The sequence below is a fragment of the Moschus berezovskii genome, chromosome 1, assembly GCF_049115385.1.
Source record: "Moschus berezovskii isolate FMDL1 chromosome 1, NW_MosBer_1.0, whole genome shotgun sequence".
Lineage (NCBI taxonomy): Eukaryota > Metazoa > Chordata > Mammalia > Artiodactyla > Moschidae > Moschus > Moschus berezovskii.
This window is the reverse complement of record NC_142460.1, coordinates 125,105,002-125,129,490: the sequence shown is the minus strand read 5'-3', so window position 1 is coordinate 125,129,490 and position 24,489 is coordinate 125,105,002. Positions and strand designations below refer to the sequence as shown.

Here is a 24,489-nt window from a genome sequence, read left to right as displayed (position 1 = left end):
TGTGACACAAACCTCCTGCACGGACAGTATCCACCTGGGTCACTTGATGTCACTCACCCACAGGGGATTTGGGGGTCAAGTGAAACTGAAGCAAACATGAAGCTCATATTTCTTGCTGTGCCATGAGTAAGACCTTTGTCTCAGACACAGTAGGCATGAAACTGTGGCAGGCTAACCTGTAAACTTGGAAGTAGGATAAAATCTCAGACCTTTCCTGGTTCTTGACAATTCTAGCATTATGTATCTGAAAATCTAATCTGAGTTCTGTAAACACTTTGTTGTTGTTGCTGTTGATCAGTTGCTAAATCATGTCCAACTCTTTACAACTGTAGCCGCCAGGCTCCTCTGTCCTCCATCTCCGTGGTGTTGCTCAATTTCATGTCCATTGAGTCAGTGATACTCTCTAATCATCTCATCCTCTGCTGCCCCCTTCTCCATTTGTCTTCAGTCTTTCTCAGCATCAGGGTCTTTTCTAATAAGTTGGCTCTTCGCATACAGGGCCAAAAAGGAGCTTCAGCAACAGTCGTTCCAATGAATATTCAGGCTCGATTTCCTTTAGAATTAACTGGTTTGATCGACTTGCAGTTCAAGGGACTCTCAAGACTTACACTTCACTTACCTGTAAAATGTGTTGTTAGCAGGCTCCTGACATGGTAGGATGTAACCACCACGGACATGTAGGTTTATTTCATATAAAGGAGCTGCAAATGTATGAAATGTTTCTCTGACACCAATATCTTTGCCCTGGAAAAGAGACAGTTGCAAGAAAGAACAAAAGCAATAAGAGAATCATCAGCAATATTGGTACTTGAGGGTTCACATTTATAGAGTCAAATAATATACTTTTTAATTTAAAAAATAATGAAACCACACACATTTATTCAGGAAGTTATGTTGTTTAAAGGATAAACCACTTTATTCCTTAGTTTATTTATAGCTTTGAAATTAACTTACTACTATTTTTTGTAGTACGCACATGCAGAAAATACATGGGTGTTTGATGGGTCACAAAAGCTATTCCTGACTTGTCACATATATTATTCTTGGAAGGAATGCAGTACTTTTAACAGTCTTCTTGCATACTTAATAAAAGGCAATGACCTTTTTGTGCACAATGTACAATTTTGACATATATTTAGTACAATAAATCTATGACTATATAACAATCTATGGCAGAATAAATTTAACTCTCTCACTGTTTGTTAATTTGAATCAAATATAATTAGCATGAAACATCTTACTATTTTTAAGTGGAAAGGAAAACAAGTATGTCATTAATAAAAAGGCTATAATCAAATTGTTATCCGTTTCTATTTTGTCAATCCCCCAGAATTCCTTAATTACTTACTGTATGGTAATCAAACCACCGAGCATTAGGGACATAGCCTTCTACAGTGTCAACGTACTGGAATTTAAAAATATAGTCATTAAAAACGTATAAACCAAAGAATATTATTTTGTGAACAAAAATATGTGATAGGACTTACAGGTTCCAATACAGGGGTGACCATAAATGCTGGACCCCACAGAAACTGTTTGAATATATCCCAAGTTGGTTTTTCATTTAAAAACCTGGACAAAATATATACAAAGTTAAATCAAAGAAATTTATCTCTTCTAAATACCATAACGGAGAAGGCAATGGCAAGCCACTCCAGTACTATTGCCTAGAAAATCGCATGGACATAGGAGCCTGGTAGGCTGCAGGCCATGGGGTCCCTACTAGTCGGACACGACTGAGCGACTTCACTTTCACTTTCACACATTGGAGAAGGAAATGGCAACCCACTCCAGTGTTCTTGCCTGGAGAATCCCAGGGACGGCGGAGCCTGGTTGGCTGCCATCTATGGGGTCGCACAGAGTCGGACACGACTGAAGCAACTAGAAGCAGCAGCAGCAAATACCATAAAGTAATTCTTAAAATCACATTTTGAAGTATGAACTTTTGTGGATTGAAATGCAAATCAAACTATAAAAGATCAAAAACAGTTTCATCACTTGGAATTCAATATGTGAAAGTCACTCAGTCATGTCCAGCTCTTTGTGACCCCAGTCCATGGAATTCTCCAGGCCAGAATACTGGAGTGGGTAGCTGTTCTTTTCTCCAGGGGATCTTCCCAACCCAGGGATTGAACCCAGGTCTCTGGCATTGCAGGCAGATTCTTTACCAGCTGAGCCACCAGGGAAGCCCCAGAATTCAATATGCAGTGGTACAATATTTTACGAGTAAATCTAGAGCATGACTAAACCTTCTGACAAAATGCAGAGATGCAATGGACATGTAAGACCAACTGAGCGAGAAATCTCCTTTGAAGTGAACTTTGATAGGTTCAAATATTAACTTTGCTAAATAGAAGATCAAAAAACAGGAAACAAAGATACAGACACTCTGGAAGAAAAGTGTGAGGCACGTGTGCTATAAAAACTTTTTAATTTGGTAACTTTAAGAAGAGTTTGCTTATTCTATGTCAATTAAGCTCACTGAATTGTGAATTGTGAGTTCTCAGTAGGACAACAGTTTGCATAGCTAATAACAAGGTTGGGGGATTCAGGCCAGAGTTGATAGTCCAGCTATTCTTAAAAGTTAATAGGGAGAAGACAAAGAGGAGAAATCTAGAAATAAAAGAGGCAAGAAATTAATATGTTACCAGAAATAACAAATTACTGGAGAATAACTTAAATCTAGGAAGTATTTTCTTTTTTTTTTTTTTAAGTTGGACCTTTTATCTTATTATTAGAATAGAAGGCATATTGATCAACTTATTAGTTTGGTAATTTTATCTTAGAAACTACTGCTAATTTGAGTAAATAGTCTCTGTGTATTTTTTACTGATTTGTGAATAGTGAAATCTAACAAATCACCTCATCCAATTCCTCTGATAATACAGGGCACACAAGAAGATAAGAATATCATGATTATTTCAATTTTTTTTGGTTTGGATACGTGTTTGTTTTTTACTTTGTGTAACATCCATATGAAGTTACTTGTATTTGCATTAAAAACAGAACAAGTTAACATTTTTGCAACTATATTCATAGAATTGAATTTCAAGGTTTGGTCATATATCAGTTTGAGATTTAAAGAGTAAATCTAAAACAATTTCTACAGAGAATGGGAGAGTTAGGATGGTCTTCTTCAGTCAGGCAATTGTATGTGGTACATTTACTGAATTGCAGTAAACTTCAGTTTAATAAATTATAATACAGAGATAATATTACTTACTTCCAAATATTTTCAAAAATACGCAATGTAATAAAGTCTGTAAGTAATCTAAAATAATACCTGGTATATAGTAGTTATTTCTAAAAATTATTACTTTTTAAAAACTGGTTAATGTATTTCATCTTTAATGGCACTTATTAGACTGCTTTTTAGCAGATTTCTACATGTAAATGCTTATTAATCCAAATGTACACTAAAAAATAACAAAAAGTGCTTTAGTTTAAAATATTTTATATTGAAGTGAAAGTAGATTGGAAAGTGAAAGTCAAGGTCACTCAGTCATGCTGACTCTTTGTGATCCCATGGACTACACAGTCCATGGAATTCCCCAGTCCAGAATACTCAAGTGGATAGCCATTCCCTTCTCCAGGGGATCTTCTAAACCCAGGGTTCAAACCCAGGTCTCCCACACTGAAGGCGGATTCTTCACCAGCTGAGTCATCAGGGAAAGCCCATTTTATATTGATTATTGAATAAAACAAAGAAAAGCTAATATCTTTGTGGTAGGAAAAAGATAATGTGAACTTACTCATGCAAAAGGGGTCGGATAACAGTGCCACCATGAGCATGAATTTCATGCATCTGTGTATAGAAGTAGGGCAGTAAAGTGTATCTAATATTTAGAATATCCCTTGACATTGCAGAAAACGTTTTATTCCAGGAAGCAGGATCTTGTCTCTGAAACAAAGCAAAATTAAATAGTCATAAGCTCTGTCCTTGGTTAAATGATAATTTTCAAATACATATTTGAAGGATAAAAAGTAGGGAATAATTTGAATCACCATCATTACTACATCAGTTCAGTTCAGTTCAGTCGCTCAGTCGTGTCTGACTGTTTGCGACCCCATGAATCACAGCACGCCAGGCCTCCCTGTCTGTCACCAACTCCCGGAATTCACTCAAACTCATGTCCATTGAGTCGGTGATGCCATCCAGCCATCTCATTCTCTGTCGTCCCCTTCTCCTCCCACCCCCAATCCCTCCCAGCATCAGACTCTTTTCCAGTAAGTCAACTCTTCGCATGAAGTGGCCAAAGTATTGCAGTTTCAGCTTTAGCATCAGTCCTTCCAATGAAAACCCAGGACTGATCTCCTTTAGAATGGACTGGTTGGATCTCCTTGCAGTCCAAGGGACTGTCAAGAGTCTTCTCCAGCACCACAGTTCAAAAGCATCAATTCTTCGGCGATCAGCTTTCTTCACAGTCCAACTCTCACATCCATACATGACCACGGGAAAAACCATAGCCTTGACTAGACGGACCTTGGTTGGCAAAGTAATGTCTCTGCTTTTTAATATGCTATCTAGGTTGGTCATAACTTTCCTTCCAAGGAGTAAGCGTCTTTTAATTTCCTGGCTGCAATCAGCATCCGCAGTGATTTTCATACATTCTTCACAAAATTCTTCTGGAGTAATATTTCTATCTCATATGATGGAAAGACAGAGCATAATATTAACAATCTAATAAGAAAATGCAGATTAAGCCCATACATGATTTAGGTGAACCTACTTAAAGAGCAGTTCATATTTGAATAGGTGACAAATACCCTTGTCAACTGTGGTGATACTCACTATATGATGAAAAATCTAGGGGAGAAACAGAATGCTATATAAAAGTGGATTGAAATAAACAGTAACATGCAAAGTCCATCACAGTAACCCTGCACACTCTGATCTCATGAGAAATGAATAAACTATGGTACTGAAGAACTAATAGTATAGGAAGAAGAGAAGGTCAAATTCCCTGGTGGCTCAGAGGTTAAAGCGTCTGCCTCCAATGCGGGAGACCCGGGTTCGATCCCTGGGTCGGGAAGATCCCCTGGAGAAGGAAACGGTAACCCACTTCGGTATTCTTGCCTGGAGAATCCCATGGACAGAGAAGCCTGGTAGGCTACCGTCCACGGGGTCACAAAAAGTCGGACACGACTGAGCGACGGAACGGAACAAAAAAGAACATGCCCACCAAATCTCTGGAATCACTCTCCAGGTAAAAAGCCTAAAATTGATACTGGAAAGTAAAAAATTCTAAATAATGTTATTGTGGGCTTCCCTGGTGGCTCAGTGGTAAAAAAATCTGCCTGCCAATGCAGAAGACTCAAGAGACGCTGGTTCAATCCCTGGGTCAGGAGGATCCCCTGGAGAAGGAAATGGCAACCCACTTGAGTATTCTTGATTGGGAAATTGCCTGGTGGGCTATAGTCCATGGGGTTGCACAACCCATGCACACACTCAAACAATGTTATTGCACTTACTGGTTAAAAAATAATAGGGAAATTGATTACTATCTTACATTCTACTTTATATCAAGGAAACAAGACTGTCTCATAACTCCAGTGGACAACACTTTCAATGTTTTTTTGTGGTTATCAACAGGAACAGAGTTTTTAGAGTTGTATCTTGTCTATGAAGATTCCAACTTTTCTAGATTTCAGTAGTAAAAATGTTTGAATGGTGACCAATTGTTACATTGGTGCATGCATAATTGGAATAAGCAAAACCTTGAAAGTACAATGATCCAAGAACTATTAAGCTCTGTCTTCTCCTACTATTACCAGTTTCCAAGTCAAGTCAGAAGAAAGAGGCAAAGACCATATCTGTTGCATACGGACTTTGTTGACGTTATTTCAGCTTTTACATACTGAAAATAAGCATTTAATCCTTAACCATACATTCCTAAATTCAATTATACTGTCTCCTAAACTTGAGACTTCTGTTCTTCACATTTTCATTCAGAAATACTTCATCAGTCTTTCCCTCTCCAATTTCATAGTCTTCAAAACTCCAGCCACATTCCCACCTTGTGGTCTTTCACTTGTTCCCCTGACTTGAAATTCATCCCCATATGTTTAAATTTGTTTCTTTCTCCAACTCAAGTCTCTGCTCTAATGCTAATGTCACTTCATCCAAGAGCACTTCCCTGAGCACACCCTCTAAAATAGAACCCTCATAACTCTTTATCATTTGAGCTTACTCAAGTTTTCCCTCATATGACTTATTTGGACTTGCTGTTCTATATATATATGTATATAAAATTGTCTATTATCTCTATCCTTCTTGCATTATATAAATCATATAGCACAAGGACTTCGTAAATTATTAAATAATAGATTTTCAATGAATTCTTCTTGAATGAAAGAAGAATTAAAGAATTATTAAGAATCCCTGTTTAAGATTTTATTCATTCAGGCCTCAATCTCCCAATAATACAGCTTTCTGAATTGCATTATTGACATAATGTTATCCTATTAAAATATTCCTATCTTATCAACTTCTCTATATCCCAACTTATTACAAATTATTACAAAGAATTACAAATTCTCCCAAAATGTGGCCCCATATTGCCTTTAATCTTGTATATATTTTAATATTGTAATGTAAATTTTTCCTTCTATTTTGACTAAAATTTCCCAGATGTGACATGAAGAATTCACAACACATGATAAACTCTGCCATTCAGTTATTATGGCTAGAGTGCATCCTTAAAAGACCAGCTCCATCTACAATTCTTCCATGAGGTGCATTTTGATAATTTATCTTTTTTTCTATACTTTTTCACCGAAAGTGAATATCACAAAATTTAGCACTTAATTAGATACTGTCTTCAATTGTTTATACTTTTCCATGAGCTATGTGCTAAGTTGCTCCAATCGTGCCCAGCTCTTTGCGACCCTGTGGAACATAGCCCTCCAGGTTCCTCTGTCCATGGGATTCTTCAGGCAAGAATACTGGAGTAGGTTGCCATCCTCCTCCAGGGGATCTTCCAGGCCAAGGACTGAACCCACGTTTCTTATGTTTTCTGAACTGGCGGGCAAGTTCTTTACCACTAACACCACCAACCACCTCACTCAAAAAGTTCTTCCAGTTTGGTAAAGTATATGTAAAGTATATAGTGCCACCACATATAAATTAGTTCTCCTGATTCCCTTTTCCTTTTATTTCTTCTCAACCCATTTTTAAAATGTTTGCTGTTTAAATTTGCCCATTTCATGCATTGATACTAGTATTTTAAATGACTTTTTCTAATTATTTAGTTGAAGAATTTTTTTAAATTGTTTGTAAGGATTTCCAGAAGCAGTTTTTGCCCTGGCTTCTCCAAAATTATATAGAGCAGCAGTACATATGCCAGCCAACCAAGTCTTGAAGCCCAAAGTATAAAGAAAATCCAAATCAGAAAATTCTTAAACTGATGGGCTGACATGCCTTCAGTAAATGTAAAGAGATTCAAAGCATTCATCTGGAAATCAGTCAGGAAGGGTGAATTCTAGTCAAAGATGCTTAAGGTTAGGTGGGAGAAAAGAATGAAAGTAAATGCAGTAATTACATACTCTAGTAAATGCACTGTTGTGATTTCTTGCATATGGATAAAATGCTCCAAGTTGCATCCAGCGGGCACAGAGCTGATATTCTGAATTGTTGAAGAAACCACAGATATCTGCTCCAGTCTAAAATACAGTTATATTTAATGAGTGTTAATAGTTTGTTTTTTAATATTCACAAGTGATGAAGATAAGAGGAATAGAGCTACTTACATATGACATTCCAAAGAGACTAAATTCCATCATACCTAAGAATTAGAAAAGAAAATTGCAGAAATCAATATTTTGATATTTGCTTTTTTCTATATTTTTTCTAATACTGACCTCTAATTCAATAAACAGCTTTTCAGATTATTTATACACTTTTTATTTTTTCTTCCTATAAAATGTATGTATTTTTTTACTTTATAGTGTTAACGACATTCATAAAAATAAGACTCCTTGACTCTTTCAAGATGACACACTTAGATCACAAAACTATTATGAACAAATTATAGTATAAGAACATGTTAATGGCTTCCTTGGTTTTATTATTAAAATAAAAGACTGTTTCTGTAATTATTAGCCATAGATCTTATCATTTGAAACAAACTGAATTATCCTTATTAGATAAAATCCCTTGAGGAGAGATCATTTTCATGAAATAGAAAGTATGTGAATTCCCAGCTCTTCTTTTAAAGGAATATTTCTAAACATTGATTAAGTGTTTTCCTTGAATCCTAATACACATATAAAGAATTTTTAAGTCTATATCTGAAACTGAAAAATAATCCCTTTAACAAAATAATATTTTATTTACTCTTTATCCAAATATAGTCAGAAAACTTTCAAAATTTGTTTGAGATGTTTCATACTTTAGTATCTACAAGATATTCTTATTCCCTAGACTCTAGAATTTCTATCCATTTCTTTTCTTAGTTCTATATGTTATCTTTCCCAGTTTCTGCCCTTTCACAAAAGAAAAATGAGACCAAAAGGGACAAAACTATTTTCTCAAAATAAGCTAAATCCTGCTTTCTGGCCCACTGCTTTTTCATTATGCTATTTGTCAAAGAACATGGTGCCAAAAGCATATTCAAAGGAAGACTTATAAAGTATATGAACTAGCAACAGTGAATAGCTAATACAATCTTCAAAAGAATAATGAGAAAGATGGTGACTCTAACATACCAATGATAGATTTTTCCAAACTGTCCCATGTTGCATAGTTGTCTCCAAGCCAGTGTCCTGACCATCGTCCAGCAGAGGGATATGTGGAACGAGAAATAATAATTCCTCTTTTGCCAGTTGCCTTTTGCAATGCACTAATATAGATGGAGAGGAACTATTAGTTCTTATATGATATTTTCTTCATATATTTCTACATAGGACCACTTCACTAAACAAAAAAGTATTTTATTTATGGTGTCTATGTTGTCTCTTGCTATAGTTAGCTCTTTACAAGTGAGTCTTCTCTCATTATACTATAAAATCCTCACAAACATGGAAGACATCTTTTTTCCCTTCCACCATTTAGCAGAGCAACATGCCTAAGTGGCCCTTTTGCTATTTGCCCGGTGAATACAAGCCAACTATTGATATTATCAACTCAACTAATTATATTATGAGCTTTCGAATGAACTCATTTCATTCTACTAAAGCGTGTTCTCTTAATAAAGTTTAGGCCCTATTAATGCTTCAACTCTTATTTATAACTTGTCAACAATTAATCTCCATATCACTCTGCAGAGAATCTTTGCTATAATACTCCCTATTTTAGATGGTAGTTTAAAGATAGCAAGGCTTCTCTAGGTCTTAAAAATAAAAATATTTATTCTATTTTAAGCATAGAATTTGTTCAAAGCCAGATCTCAAGAGAATGGTTTTAGAAATTAGATCATATATTTTTCTTTTCCTCTCTTTTCAGCCTTTGAAGAACAAGTTTATTGACTTTATTATATTTATTTAAAACATGCTAGTGTTAAGAATAATGCAATATATTATCTGTATCTCTCTAATTATAAATGTACCAAAAATGTAAAAAAATCACTATTGTATTAGTTATAAAAATAATTGTTTTTATTTTATCATTCAAAATAAATTGTATATGAATAGGGACTATAGAACTATATTGGAAAAATATTTCAAATTCTTAATTAGGCAGATTTGTAACCTACAAGCATGTTATCAACTGTATGTAATAATTTCATTGGTAAAGATGGATCACAGTGTTTGTACTGATTTCTTTATACATAAAACTTCTTCAATGAGACCTTGAGATTCTGGAGGTTTAAGGAGTGCCTTAATGTTATTTGTACTCCTTATACCTAATATAGTGCTTGGCATATAATTACTTTTTGAATTAATGAATATCTCAAACTTATAGGAAACAGAATTATTGAAACTGAAATAATGAAACTGAAAATGGTATAGTCTGAATAACCTGAAGAAAAATATTATGCTTTCCATTCTTTCAGTTTTTTCCAATGTTAAAAAGTCTTACTTTCCATCATTTGTTTAAATGTAATTTATTTATAGCATCTTTTTACATTTGAAGATCTATAAATATATAATGACTATATTTAATCTCTATATCTGAAAAAGTTCAATAATTCTATTCTGATATAACTGAAAAAATTAAATAGTAAGAATATTTAAAAGATATAAAAAGTCTATGACTATGAATAAATTGAGCTATTTAACTCAACATTTAAAACTTATTAATCTTTTAATTTAAACAACAAATATGGTTAAACTTTTACTGAAAGACTTTATGTACAAGAACAAAATTAACATTAAATGCATGTTCTTTGGAAAACTGTACCTATATCTTCCTCATAATGCTATTTAAGAGCTGAAAATGAATTTTAATGTCCCCAAATAACTTATAACATATCATATAGCAATATATCAACTATCTAGAGATTTACCTATTTTTTCCCTGAATTTATTTATACAATTTTAATAACTGTGGTAGGATAAAACTGGTTCACTGAGACATACAGAACATTCCACAGTGTGTCAGGAACTATGCTAGATTCTATAATGTGTTCCAGAAATTCAATTTATTGTCCTCTGTGGGAAAAAATTTTTTTTTCATTTCCCTTAAAGTACGTACTTTCATCTCAAGTTATATAAGTTTTGCTAACGGGTTCACCAGTCACCTCTCAATATTTTTAATATCTATAGTTTTATGGTGAAGTGAGGTTAGGGAAGATAATTGTGTTCCATATTATGTTCCAGTAGGGTTAACTGAAGAAGCATTTGTCTCAATAAAAAAGCATTACTCTTAAGAAATACTAGTTTTTCTGAATGCCCTCACATTGGGATTTCGTGAACAAATCTATAGTCAATATTCATGTAATAATATCTTAAATAATTCACCTATTCTAGGTTGAAAAGAGTTTGGTCCTGGAAATAAGATGTGTGTTTCACTAAATGAGGAAATATTACCCATACCCTTTACTGCAAAATGCTTGTCATTCTTTTACCAACTTTAGTCATCTACTAGAGTACTGGTTTTCAATCCTGGATGCTCATTATAACCACCTAGGGAACTTTAAAAAATTCAGATGCTTAGGCTGCAGTTCAGATTAATTAAAATCAGAATTTATATAGTACAAAAATCTCCAATTTTGTACTATATTTAAAATATATGACCAACAAAAGCCTACTGTATAGAACAGGTAACTCTACTTAATATTCTATATTAACCTAAATGGGAAAAGAATTTGAAAAGGAATAGGTATATATATGTATGTATAACTGAATCACTTTGTCATACACCTACAAATAACACAACATTGTTAATAAACTATATTCCAATATAAAATAAAATTTAAAAAATATCCAGTTGTTTACAATGTGTGGTTAAGAGCCAATGATCTAGAGTTGCACTGTGTAATATGGTGACCATAAGCCACATGGTACTGTTTAATTTAAATTTATGAAAATTAAATAAAATTTAAAATTCTTTTCCTGAGTTACACTAGCCATATTGTTCAACAATCATATATGGCTAGCAGCTACCATATTGAACAATCCAGAATAATAGAACATTTCTATCATTGCAGAAAAATCTGTTGCACAGTGTCAATAAAGATTTGATACTTAAAGAATAGACTATGTTCCATCATTATTAGACTCATATAAGAATTTGTTTAATAGAGCTATTAGTGGGCTTCCCAGATGTTGTGGTGATAAAAATCCACCTGCCAGTTCAAGAGACATGGGTTCAATCCCTGGGTTGGGAAGATACCATGGAATAGGAAATGGCAACCCACTCCAGTATTCTTGCCTGGAAAATTCCATGGACAGACGAGCCTGGCAGGCTACAGTCCATAGGGTCGCAAAGAGTCAAATATGACTGAGCACAAGTATGAGTATTAAAGTCTGAGAAGCTCAAAGTCAATTACATAGTTTCTTATTCGCTAATAATGGATTTAAACAGCAGATTTAGCCTAGCATTTATGCTTTAATTAATGACATCAAACTATATATTGTTTACTCAAATACTAATTAAAAATTATTCTTTGAGCACTTACTATTTCTGAAGCATGGTGCTACTATGAGCTGAGTACATGCTTGGGAACAAAATAAAATGATTCAGGGTCCTTTGGGAATAGGATGAAAATTTTAAATAAATATACAAAGATAGAGAGAGAAAAAACTATTCTAAGTGCTTTGAATGACAAAGTAAGGTAAGGTCAGCAGGGAAGGACTCAAAGTAGGAACATTAATATCTAACAAATAATAGAAAGGATGATTTTGAAAACTGTTTACTCATAGGTAGGTTTCAGCTGTGACCATCCATATAGATTGTGAACATCATAATGCAAAACAGATGATCCATCACTAAGAATCTGCTCTGTTTCCATACACATGGTTCTGAAATGTAATCCATCAGTTCTTTTTGTGAGTTCTGGGGAGAATCAATGAAAAAACATTAATATGTTATAAAGTCATCTATATTGAAGTGTGCAACCTGTAGTCATAAGCTATTTTGGTAAAACATTGATCACTGTTTGAAAAGAGTACTTTTTAACCAATTGTGTACTTTGTGCACTTTGTTTATGCTAATTTTAAATTAAAAATTTGTCTGCAATTGTAAGTGATTGCAGTTACAATTGTGACTGGAAAATATGTGCAAAATTTTACTCTATTTAGTAGCAAAAATGCTAATAATTAATATGAATTCATAAAACCATGAAAAATGTACTCCTTAAAATCTACTATATTTTATGCATTTAGATGAGAAATACTGATTAAATAGATTTTTTTTTTTAAAGACTTCATTTGCTAACATAAAGCCCTGGGATAAAGAGCCAGGCAAATGCTATAACAGCACTATCTCTTGATCCAATTTTTTCTCAGTTTCAGATTAAAATTTTCAGAGCTTTGCCATCACTTTAGATGTTAACCATTTATTCAATTTACTGCCTATGTAGGACTATGTGGATGAATGCCAAAAGACTGTACTTTTCTCTCCCAGGTCAGGGACAAGGCGGAAGTGTTGTTAGCATTCTTTCAATTTTTCCCTAGTAAAGAAAAACTTAAGAAAAAAAAAACTTTATAAAAGATTTTTATTCAAACAATACTGAGGATTCTCAAATCTGGGAAGATTCATAAGAAAATCAAAGTAATCAAATTTAGAAATGTATTCATATAGGTAAAGTATGTTTCTTGACTTTTTTTTTTCTCAAAGTAATGTTAGATGATCTAGATGATATTGATAATGAGGTGAGGTGTGGTCCAGTGTGCAAATGGGTAGTGAGAATTGGGAATGTGAATCCTGTTCTCTGGATCATAAAGTATATAAACCTGATAAATGAATGATAATAACATTATAACATCAAAGGTATAACAGCAATATTGTACCTGGGAAATAAGGCGGATAATTTAGCTCTGTATTTCTGCATTGATTAGTAGTTGTTCCATTTACAAAACTTGATGGTTCATTCATATCCTTAAAGAGAGAAAGAAAAGTAAACAAAAAACAAATTTAGGGCATATCTTCTTAAAAGAACTAATTCAGAAACTCAATAAATTGAAATAGCATATCCAAATAAAACTTTTTTAAAAGGCAAAAATATAAGATAATCTCAACAATACTAAAGAATTTAGTATACTCAATATTTCTTAACATTTTACAGTTCATGTTTCCTTTTTTAAAATATAAAATGTCCTATTTTTCTCCGTAGATAAAACCTACATGTAAAAGTGAATTGTTTTCTGTGTTCTAGACATAAAACAAAATTATAATAGTGTATATTCCCCCATGTTTTTCCCTCCACTTCTGCCCTGGAACTTTGTATAATTTTTATTTTTGAACAATACCTTATGGTTTTTAAAACTGCAAGATATATTTTACAAATACAGAAAACTTCAAAAACTCTCTCTATTGAGTACACATTTTAGAATCTTAGTAGCCACATATAAAGAGACCATCATATACATATATAAATTAGTTGCCAGTTAAAGGTGAGGAGGAAATGGAAACCCACTCCAGTATTCTTGCCTGGAGAATCCCACAGACAGAGGAGCATGGTGGGCTACAGTCCATGGGGTCGCAAAGAGTTGGATGCAACAGAAGAAACTAACACACACATTTAAAAGTGATTCCTTTAGCATAAAAAGGTTATTATTTCTGGAACAAGATATAATTCTTGGGGATTATTTAATAAAATCCCTTATAGTGCACAACTTTATATGTAAAATAAAACTGTATTTCCATTAATTTAAAAAATACATACAATTTTATATCCTCAAGGCTTGTACATAATATCACCTCTATAATTTTTTAACTAAAAAAGAAAGTAATTTAATGCAGACATGCTAAATAATCAACAGATAAGTTCCCCTACAAAAATCTAGAGAAGTATTATGTAAAATCTCCTGTATTAAATGTTTACTTGTGATATAGTAAATTCATCTTATGTTATCTCAAAATTTTATTATTAAAACTCTTATATCAACACTTTAAAGTTACAAATAAAATTAGAATATTATTTAAAGGATGATTTTGCTACATCTGTAAGAGACTATGACTTCTTAAAGCAAAGACTGAGAGTTGAGTGTGAGATTTATTCCTACATTGAATGAAAATAAAGTAAATATTTATAAGCACTTATAAATCATTAAAGAGACTATTTTGGTTTCTCGGTAAAGCTGAAATTCAATTTTAATATTCAGGAAAAAGGAGCGAAATACTTGAATTGTTAAAACTGCATTTTATCAGTTCTTTACATAAGAAAGTTCTACAGAAAAAAATGAGTGAGATAATTTCATAAAGAATACTTTGCTAAGATTATTAGAATTTAGTACAATTTTTGCATAATCAGTACACAATAAATAACTTAAAATATAAATTTATCAACGTTTACTTACAATCCACAATCCATCAAACTTCATCTGGTTATTGTAAAAATCTATAATTTCCCTTGCCCACCACTCTGCTGTGGAATTCCTGAAGAAATCTGGAAAAGCTGCATGAGCTCTGAAAGCCTGTAAAAACAAAAATTAGACCCACATGTAGGAGGTCGTAAGAGAAATCTTATATTTCAGTAAGAGATTTATCTATCAGATTCACAAGTTGTGAACAAGTGATAGTAAAGGCAACTTGATCTCAACTCTAATGAATGAATCTCCATGATCTTCCTCCAACAACCAAGTCTATGTTTGTCCTTAAATCTAAACTGAGTTTCTCATAGACAGCATGTATATAACTTACAAACTGTTAGCTAGACTAAGAAAAAAAGAAAGTTAAATAAAATCAGATATGGAAGATGAGAATTACAACTGATGCCACAGAAATAGAAAGGATGGTAAGAGGCCATGATAAATAATTATACAACAGACTGGATAACCTAGAAGAAATGGATACATTCCTAGTTTCACACAAATTAACAATATCTGATGAGTAGAGATAAAGGCATCCTCAACCAAACTATTAGCAAAACACATTCAACAGCACATCAAAAGGATTATACACCATGAATAAGTGGGATTTTTCCCTGTGAGGCAAGGATTATATAACACACAAAAATCAATTCCTGTGATACAGCACATCAACAGAATAAATTATAAAAATCACATGGTCATATCAATAACAGGACTTCCCCAGTGGCTCAGTGGGTAAAGTATCCCCCTGCAATGCAGGAGCCATGGGATACGTGGGTTTGATCCCTGGGTCAGGAAGGTCTCCTGGAGAAGGAATTGGCAACCCACTCCAGTACTCTTGCCTGAAAAATCCCAAGGACAGAGAAGCGTGGTGGGCTACAGTCCAAAGGGTCCAAGAGTCAGACATAACTGAATGACTAAGCATAAGCATATCAATAAACAATGCATAAAATGTATTTGATAAAATTCAACACTCTTTCATTATAAAAAAAAAACTCTCTCAACAAACTAGGAATAGAAAGAAATTACCTTAACATGATGAAGACTATATATTAAATGCCCACAGCTAATATCAGACTCTTTAGGAAAACACTTTCAGTTTTTCAGTTCAAATAAGAAACAAGGTAAGGCTGCTCACTCTCACCACTTCTATGTAACATAGTCCTAGCCAGAATAATTAAGCATAAATAAGGGGGAAAGAAGCGTCTTAATCAGAAAAAAGAACTGAAAGTTTCTCTGTTTGTAGATGATGTAATCTTATACTTAGAAATCCCTAAAGAACACACACACACAACTAATAGAACTAATAAATAGGTTCAGTGAAGTTGGCAGAATACAAAATTGACATGCAAAACTCAGTTATACATCTGTACACTAACAATAAACTATTTGAAAGGAAAATTAGGAAAGTAATCCCATATATAATAGCAATAAGCAATAAGAAAGTACTTAGAAATAAACTTGACTAAGGAAATAAAAGATTTGTACACTAAAAATTATAAAGCATTATTGAAAGATATCTAAGAAGAAACAGACAAATAGAAAGATAACCTAAGTTCATGGACTGAAATAATATTGTTAAAATATCCACAGTACTGAAAGTAATTCATAGATTCAATGTAACCCCCATCAAAATCCCAATGACATATTTTACAGAAACAGAACAAACAATCTTCCAACTTATTTGGAACCACAAAAGGCCTTTAATTGTTCCTTTATAATCTTCAGTAAGTAGAATAAAGCTGAAGACATTAGATTTCCTGATTTCAAGATATATTCCAAAGCTACAGTAGTGAAACGCATGGTTTTGGCATAAAAATAAACATATAGGCCAATGGCACAGTTGAAGAGCCCAGAAATCAATCCACACATGTATAGTCAACTGATCTTTGACAAGAGTGCAAGAATATGCAATGAGGAAAGATAGTCTCTTTAGCAAATGGTGCTGAAAAAACTGGATATTCACATGCAGAACAGTGAAATCACTAATTATTAAATCTAAGTGCTGAATTTCTTTCAGTCTACAGTTAATCAATATGAAACTTACATTAACAGCTTCATCTTCAGTTAGACTTTCATCTATTGTCACATTAGGCAAATCTGGCCAAACCTACAAAAAGAGAAGAAACGAGAAACCAGTTCAAAATAAATTCAGTGCTGTATAACTTTTGTAAACAAAGTGTAATAAAGTTTTATAAGCAAATAATAAAAAATAATTCCTTCAATTATTTGCTTAGTTTGTGTTTTGGCATATGTATCATTTGCAAACTATTTCCATTTTCCATATTAATCTTCTCTTTAATATAGAAAATAAAAAATATCCAACCTTGGTTTAGGTAGTGATTTTTAAAATAATGTATGCAACCAAATTGTCTAGTCAACAATTAATTTGAAACACATGCATCAAATTTAATTTAATGTGATATATTAAAATTGTTTCTACACATACTCCAGGATAACAATTGAAAAACAAAAAATACATATATATTTTTTTATATGAAAGGAATTGAATATCTGAGTTGGATGATGCCATACTGAGGCAAATAATCCTTTTGGTTTTCACAGTAGTACTAAAATCCTTCTCTCCACCATATTCCTACTCCAGTCCCTGCCTCTTAGCCTACCGGTGTTTCTTCTACTCCAATCACAAACACAAAACAGGACTCAAATTGAATCATTCCAGAAGTTCTGGGATTTAAATCTATGTTGTAGAAAGTAGAGTCCGCAGAAGGGTAATTACATATAAGAGATTAGCTGCTGATAGAGAATAGTGCTTAAAAGGTAGAAAAATGAGAAAATGTAAAAAAATATAGAATTAGAAGAAAGTAGGAGGGAAACAATCCTTTTTAATAATCAATATTCTATACTTGCATGCTTCTTAAAATGTGATTTTTCACCTTTTACCACAGAATTTTTTTCTATTTTACTTTTATCTTTTTATTTTGAAATACTTTCAGATTTATAGACAAGTCACAAACAATATACCTAGTGTTTTTCTATACCCTTCACTGTGCTTCTCCTAATAGTATTATTTTTTTTTCTCTTTTTTTTATTGGAGGCTGATTATTTTACAATATTATATTGGTTGGTTTTGCCATACATTGACATGAATCTGCCCCGGGTGTACATGAGTTCCCCTTCCTGAACCCCACTCCCACCTCCCTCCTCCCTTTATCCTTCCTCTGGGTCATCCCCGCACACCAGCCCCGAGCATTCTCTATCATGCATCGACCCTGAACTGGTGATTCGTTTCACATATGACAACATACATGTTTCAATGCCATTCTCCCAAATCACCCCACCCTCACCCTATCCCACAGAGTCCCAAAGACTGTTCTACATATCTTTCCCTTTTGCTATCTCGTATACAGGGTTATCATTTTAACCTTTCTAAATTCCATATATATACGTTAGTATACTGCATTGGTGTTTTTCTTTCTGGCTTACTTCACTCTGTATAATAGTGTCTAGTTTCATCCACCTCATTAGAACTGATTCAAATGCATTCTTTTTAATTAATTTTTTTATTGGAGGCAAATTATTTTACAATATTATATTGGTTGGTTTTGCCATACATTGACATGAATTCGCCCCGGGTGTACATAAGTTCCCCCTCCTGAACCCCCCTCCCACCTCCCTCCTCCCTTTATCCTCCCTCTGGGTCATCCCCGCATGCCAGCCCCAAGCATCCTATAATATGCATTGACCCTGAACTAGTGATTCATTTCACATATGACAACATACGTGTTTCAATGCCATTCTCCCAAATCATCCTACTCTCACCCTCTCCCACAGAGTCCCAAAGACTGATCTATACATCTGTGTCTCTTTTCCTGTCTCGTATACAGGGTTATCATTTTCATCTTTCTAAATTCCATATATATGCGTTAGTATGCTGTATTGGTGTTTTTCTTTCTGGCTTACTTCACTCTGTATAATAGGCTCCAGTTTCATCCACCTCATTAGAACTGATTCAAATGTATTCTTTTTAATGGCTGAATAATACTCCATTGTGTATATGTACCAAAGCTTTCTTATCCATTCGTCTGCAGATGGACATCTAGGTTGCTTCCATGTCCTGGCTATTATAAACAGTGCTGCAGTGAACATTGGAGTACATGTGTCTCTTTTAATTCTGGTTTCCTCGGTGTGTATGCCCAGGAGTGAGATTGCTGGATCATATGGCAGTTCTATTTCCAGGTTTTTGAGGAATCTCCACACTGTTCTCCATAGTGGCTGTACTAGTTTGCATTCCCACCAACAGTGTAAGAGGGTTCCTTTCTCTCCACATCCTCTCCAGCATTTATTGCATGTATACTTTTGGATAGCAGCCATTCTGACAGATGTGAAATGGTATCTCCTTGTGGTTTTGATTTGCATTTCTCTGATTATGAGGGATGTTGAGCATGTTTTCATGTGTTTGTTAGCCATCTGTATATCTTCTTTGGAGAAATGTCTGTTTAGTTCTTTGGCCCATTTTTTGATTGGGTCATTTATTTTTCTGGAATTGAGCTGCAGGAGCTGCTTGTATATTTTGGAGATTAATCCTTTATCAGTTGCTTCATTTGCTATTATTTTCTCCCATTCTGAAGGCTGTCTTTTCACCTTGCTTATAGTTTCCTTTGCTGTGCAGAAGCTTTTGATTTTAATTAGGTCCCATTTGTTTATTTTTGCTTTTATTTCCAATATTCTGGGAGGTGGGTCATGGAGGATCCTGCTGTAATTTATGTCGGAGAGTGTTTTGCCTACGTTCTCCTCTAGGAGTTTTATAGTTTCTGGTCTTACATTTAGCTCTCTAATCCATTTTGAGTTTATTTTTGTGTATGGTGTTGTTTGTATCCATTCAGCCAGCCTTTGTCTTTTGGTTGGGGCATTCAACCCATTTACGTTTAAGGTAATTATTGATAAGTACGATCCCGTAGCCATTTTCTTTATTGCTTTGGGTTCGAGTTTATACACCCTTTCTGTGTTTCCTGTCTAGAAAAGATCCTTTAGCATTTGTTGGAGAGCTGGTTTGGTAATGCTGAATTCTCTCAGCTTTTGCTTGTCTGTAAAGCTTTTGATTTCTCCTTCATATTTGAATGAGATCCTTGCTGGGTACAGTAGTCTGGGCTGTAGGTTATTTTCTTTCATCACTTTAAGTATGTCTTGCCATTCCCTCCTGGCTTGAAGAGTTTCTGTTGAAAGATCAGCTGTTATCCTTATGGGAATCCCCTTGTGTGTTATTTGCTGTTTTTCCCTTGCTGCTTTTAATATCTGTTCTTTGTGTTTGATCTTCGTTAATTTGATTAATATGTGTCTTGGAGTATTTCGCCTTGATTTTATCCTGTTGGGGACTCTCTGGGTTTCTTGGACTTGGGTGATTATTTCTTTCCCCATTTTAGGGAAGTTTTCAACTATTATCTCCTCAAGTATTCTTTCATGGTCTTTCTTTTTGTCTTCTTCTTCTGGGATTCCTATGATTTGAATGTTGGAGCGTTTAACATTGTACCAGAGGTCTCTAATATTGTTCTCATTTCTTTTAATTTGTTTTTCTTTTTTCCTGTTTCATTTATTTCTACAATTCTATCTTCTAACTCACTTATCCTGTCTTCTGCCTCTGTTATTATACTGTTTGTTCCTTCCAGAGTGTTTCTGATCTCATCTATTGCATTATTCATTGTATATTGACTCTTTTTTATTTACTCTAAGTCCTTATTAAACCTTTCTTCCATCTTCTCAATCTTTTTCTCCAGGTTATTTATCTGTAATTCCATTTTGCTTTCAAGATTTTGAATCATTTTCACCATCAAAATTTGAAATTCTTTATCAGGTAGATTCCCTATATCTTCTTCTTTTGTTTGTGTTGGTGGGCATTTATCTTGTTCCTTTATTTGCTGAGTATTTCTCTGCCTCTTCATCTTGCTTATAATGCTTTGCTTGGGATGGCCTTTCCCTCTTCTGGCCATTTGTGGAGTTCTCTTTATTATGTAGTTTCCTCGCTGTGTGTGGGGTTGGACAGGTGACTTTTCAAGGTTCCCTGGTTACGGAAGCTTGTGTCGGTGTTCTGGTGGGTGGAGCTGGGTTTGTTCTCTCTGGAGTGCAATGAAGTGTCCAGTAATGAGTTATGAGATGTCAGTGGGTTTGGAGTGACTTTGGGCAGCCTGTATTTTGAAGCTCAGGGCTAGTTTCCTGTGTTACTGGAGAATTTGCGTGGTATGTCTTGCTCTGGAACTTGTTGACCCTTGGGTGGTGCTTGGTTTTAGTGTAGGTATGGAGACGTATGATGAGCTCCTATCGATTAATGTTCCCTGGAGTCAGGAGTTCTCTGGTGTTCTCAGGATTTGGGCTTAAGCCTCTTGCCTCTGGTTTTCGGTCTTATTCTTGGAGTAGCCTCTAGACGTCTCTATCTGTCATTTCCAAGGTGGTTCCCTCTGCTTTAGCTTCTATTTGCTGGTATCTTCAGTGTCTAATTTCAGCCCTGATATTAGGGGGTGGGTGGACACTTTTTAAGGCTCAGTTGTTCAGTCCTCTTCTGGGAAGGGAGGAACGCTGCAGACAAATATCTCTGGCGTCTGTGGGGAGTGCTCACAGCGACTCGGCCACACTGGGTTTGCCCCTGCTCGCAGCGCATGTGCTGTCCCAGTCTACACTGTACAGGCTCTAGGTTGCTCTGCCGGGAACTGTCCGAGGCCGGGGCCGGGTTGTATGCACTTCCCAGGTCTGAGCGGCTCAAGTTCAGGTTCTCAGGTACTCGACAAAGGCGCAGACTTGGTTGGGCCTGCGTTTTGTGCCTTCCCTGGTCCGAGCAGTTCAGGGGACCAGGTGTTCGGCGAGTGCTGTCTCTGTGACTTATCGCCTCCCCAGTCCCCGCCACTCAGTTTTCTGGGTGTACAACCGGCACACCTTCTCAGGGGGGTATCGACCGGCCCGAGCCCAAGAAGTCCTGAATAGCAACAAGCCTGTCTGCAATTTGTATCAGATGCCTTTCTGGGGCCGCGGTTGCCCGCTCCGGCTCTGGCTGCGCTCCCTGCCTGTCTCGGCGGGGGATGGGGGATGGGCCGACCACAGCCAGCTCGCTCTGCTCAGTCCTTTATTCTGTGAGCAGGGCTGGCCGAATCTTAGGTTAGAGCTTTCCGCCTTTTCGTGGGGAACCTATCCCACAGTCTGCTTTGCTCTCCCCAGTTCTCTCAAATTGTTCTCGCAGCATTCAAGCCCAGTCCTCTCTCTAAGCAGTTCAGCCGGCTCCTCCCTGCCCAGCCCCCGCTTGCTAATGGCGTATGCAGGCGTCTGCGCTGCTTCTCCGCTGGGAGTTACCGTTTGGCGGGTAGTCTGTGGGTTTTAAAAAAATCTTAAAAAAAAAAAGAGGGTTATGTGGCCCTCTGATCTTCCAAGGCTCGCCACAGATTCGCCAGTGAGAGTGTTTCCTGGTGTTTGGAAACTTCTCTCTTTTTAAAGCCTCCCTTCCCGGGACGGAGCTCCGTCCTTACTTCTTTTGTCTCGCTTTTTATCTTTTATGTTTTTTCCTACCTCCTTTCGAAGACAATGGGCTGCTTTTCTGGGAGACTGACGTCCGCTGCCAGCATTCAGAAGTTGTTTTGTGGACTTTACTCCACGTTCAAATGTTCTTTTGATGAATTTGTTGAGGAGAGAGTGGTCTTGCCGTCTTATTCCTCCGCCATCTTGTTCCATCTCCCTCCAAATGCATTCTTTTTAATGGCTGAGTAATACTCCATTGTGTATATGTACCAAAGCTTTCTTATCCATTCATCTGCAGATGGACATCTAGGTTGCTTCCATGTCCTGGCTATTATAAACAGTGCTGCAATGAACATTGGAGTACATGTGTCTCTTTCAATTCTGGTTTCCTCGGTGTGTATGCCCAGGAGTGCGATTGCTGGATCATATGGCAGTTCTATTTCCAGGTTTTTGAGGAATCTCCACACTGTTCTCCATAGTGGCTGTACTAGTTTGCATTCCCACCAACAGTGTAAGAGGGTTCCCTTCTCTCCACACCCTCTCCAGCATTTATTGCATGTAGACTTTTGGATAGCAGCCATTCTGACTGGTGTGAAATGGTATCTCATTGTGGTTTTGATTTGCATTTCTCTGATTATGAGGGATGTTGAGCATTTTTTCATGTGTTTGTTAGCCATCTGTATGTCTTCTTTGGAGAAATGTCTGTTTAGTTCTTTGGCCCATGTTTTGATTGGGTCATTCATTTTTCTGGAATTGAGCTGCAGGAGCTGCTTGTATATTTTGGAGATTAATCCTTTATCAGTTGCTTCATTTGTTATTATTTTCTCCCATTCTGAAGGCTGTCTTTTCACCTTGCTTATGGTTTCCTTTGCTGTGCAGAAGCTTTTGATTTTAATTAGGTCCCATTTGTTTATTTTTGCTTTTATTTCCAATATTCTGGGAGGTGGGTCTTGGAGGATCCTGCTGTGATTTATGTCGGAGAGTGTTTTGCCTACGTTCTCCTCTAGTTTCTGGTTTTACATTCAGCTCTCTAATCCATTTTGAGTTTATTTTGGTGTATGGTGTTAGGAAGTGTTCTAGTTTCATTCTTTTACAAGTGGCTGAACAGTTTTCCCAGCACCACTTGTTAAAGAGACTGTCTTTTCTCCATTTTATATTCTTGCCTCCTTTGTCAAAGATAAGGTGTCCATAGGTGCATGGATTTATCTCTGGGCTTTCTATTTTGTTCCATTGATCTATATTTCTGTCTTTATGCCAGTACCATACTGTCGTGATGACTGTGGCTTTGTAGTAGAGCCTGAAGTCCGGCAGGTTAATTCCCCCAGTTCCATTCTTCTTCCTCAAGACTGCTTTGGCTATTCGAGGTTTATTGTATTTCCATATACATAGTGAGATTATTTGTTCTAGTTCTGTGAAAAATATCATTGGTAGCTTGATAGGGATTTCATTTAATGTATAAATTACTTTGGGTAGTATACTTATTTTTGCAATATTTATTCTTCCAATCCATGAACACGGTATATTTCTCCATCTATTAGTGTCCTCTTTGATTACTTTCACTAGTGTTTTATAGTTTTCTATGTACAAGTTTTTGTTTCCTTAGGTAGATATATTCCTAAGTATTTATTATTTTCGTTGCACCAGTGAATGGAATAGTTTCCTTAATTTCTCTATTTTCTCATTATCAATTTATAGGAATGCAAGGGATTTCTGTGTGTTTATTTTATATCCTGCAACTTTACTGTATTCATTGATTAGCTCTAGCAGTTTTCTGGTAGAGTCTTTAGGGTTTTCTATGTAGAGGATCATGTCATCAGCGAACAGTGAAAGTTTTACTACTTCTTTTCCAATTTGTATTCCTTTTATGTCTTTTTCTGCTCTGATTGCTGTAGCCAAAACTTCCAGAACTATGTTGAATAGTAGTGGTGAGAGTGGGCACCCTTGTCTTGTTTCTGACTTTAGGGGAAATGCTTTCAGTTTTTCACCATTGAGGATAATGTTTGCTGTGGGTTTGTCATATATAGCTTTTATTATGTTGAGGTATGTCCCTTCTATTCCCACTTTCTGGAGGGTTTTATCATAAATGGATGTTGAATTTTGTCGAAGGCTTTCTCTGCA

At 35.4% G+C, this 24,489-nt stretch overlaps 1 protein-coding gene across 1 annotated transcript in view; it reads right to left on the bottom strand.

Moving 5' to 3' along the window:
- Positions 1 to 24,489, bottom strand: part of SI (sucrase-isomaltase) — a 117,308-nt gene that overhangs the window by 20,911 nt on the left and 71,908 nt on the right. The window contains exons 33-43 of the mRNA XM_088843151.1: positions 16,961 to 17,023; positions 14,902 to 15,018; positions 13,393 to 13,480; positions 12,298 to 12,436; positions 8,707 to 8,840; positions 7,750 to 7,784; positions 7,546 to 7,662; positions 3,753 to 3,901; positions 1,488 to 1,572; positions 1,349 to 1,405; positions 620 to 744 (exon numbers count right to left, since the gene is read on the bottom strand). Coding sequence (XP_088699277.1) covers positions 620 to 744; positions 1,349 to 1,405; positions 1,488 to 1,572; positions 3,753 to 3,901; positions 7,546 to 7,662; positions 7,750 to 7,784; positions 8,707 to 8,840; positions 12,298 to 12,436; positions 13,393 to 13,480; positions 14,902 to 15,018; positions 16,961 to 17,023 — 1,109 coding nt within the window. The remainder of the gene's footprint in view (positions 1 to 619; positions 745 to 1,348; positions 1,406 to 1,487; positions 1,573 to 3,752; positions 3,902 to 7,545; positions 7,663 to 7,749; positions 7,785 to 8,706; positions 8,841 to 12,297; positions 12,437 to 13,392; positions 13,481 to 14,901; positions 15,019 to 16,960; positions 17,024 to 24,489) is intronic.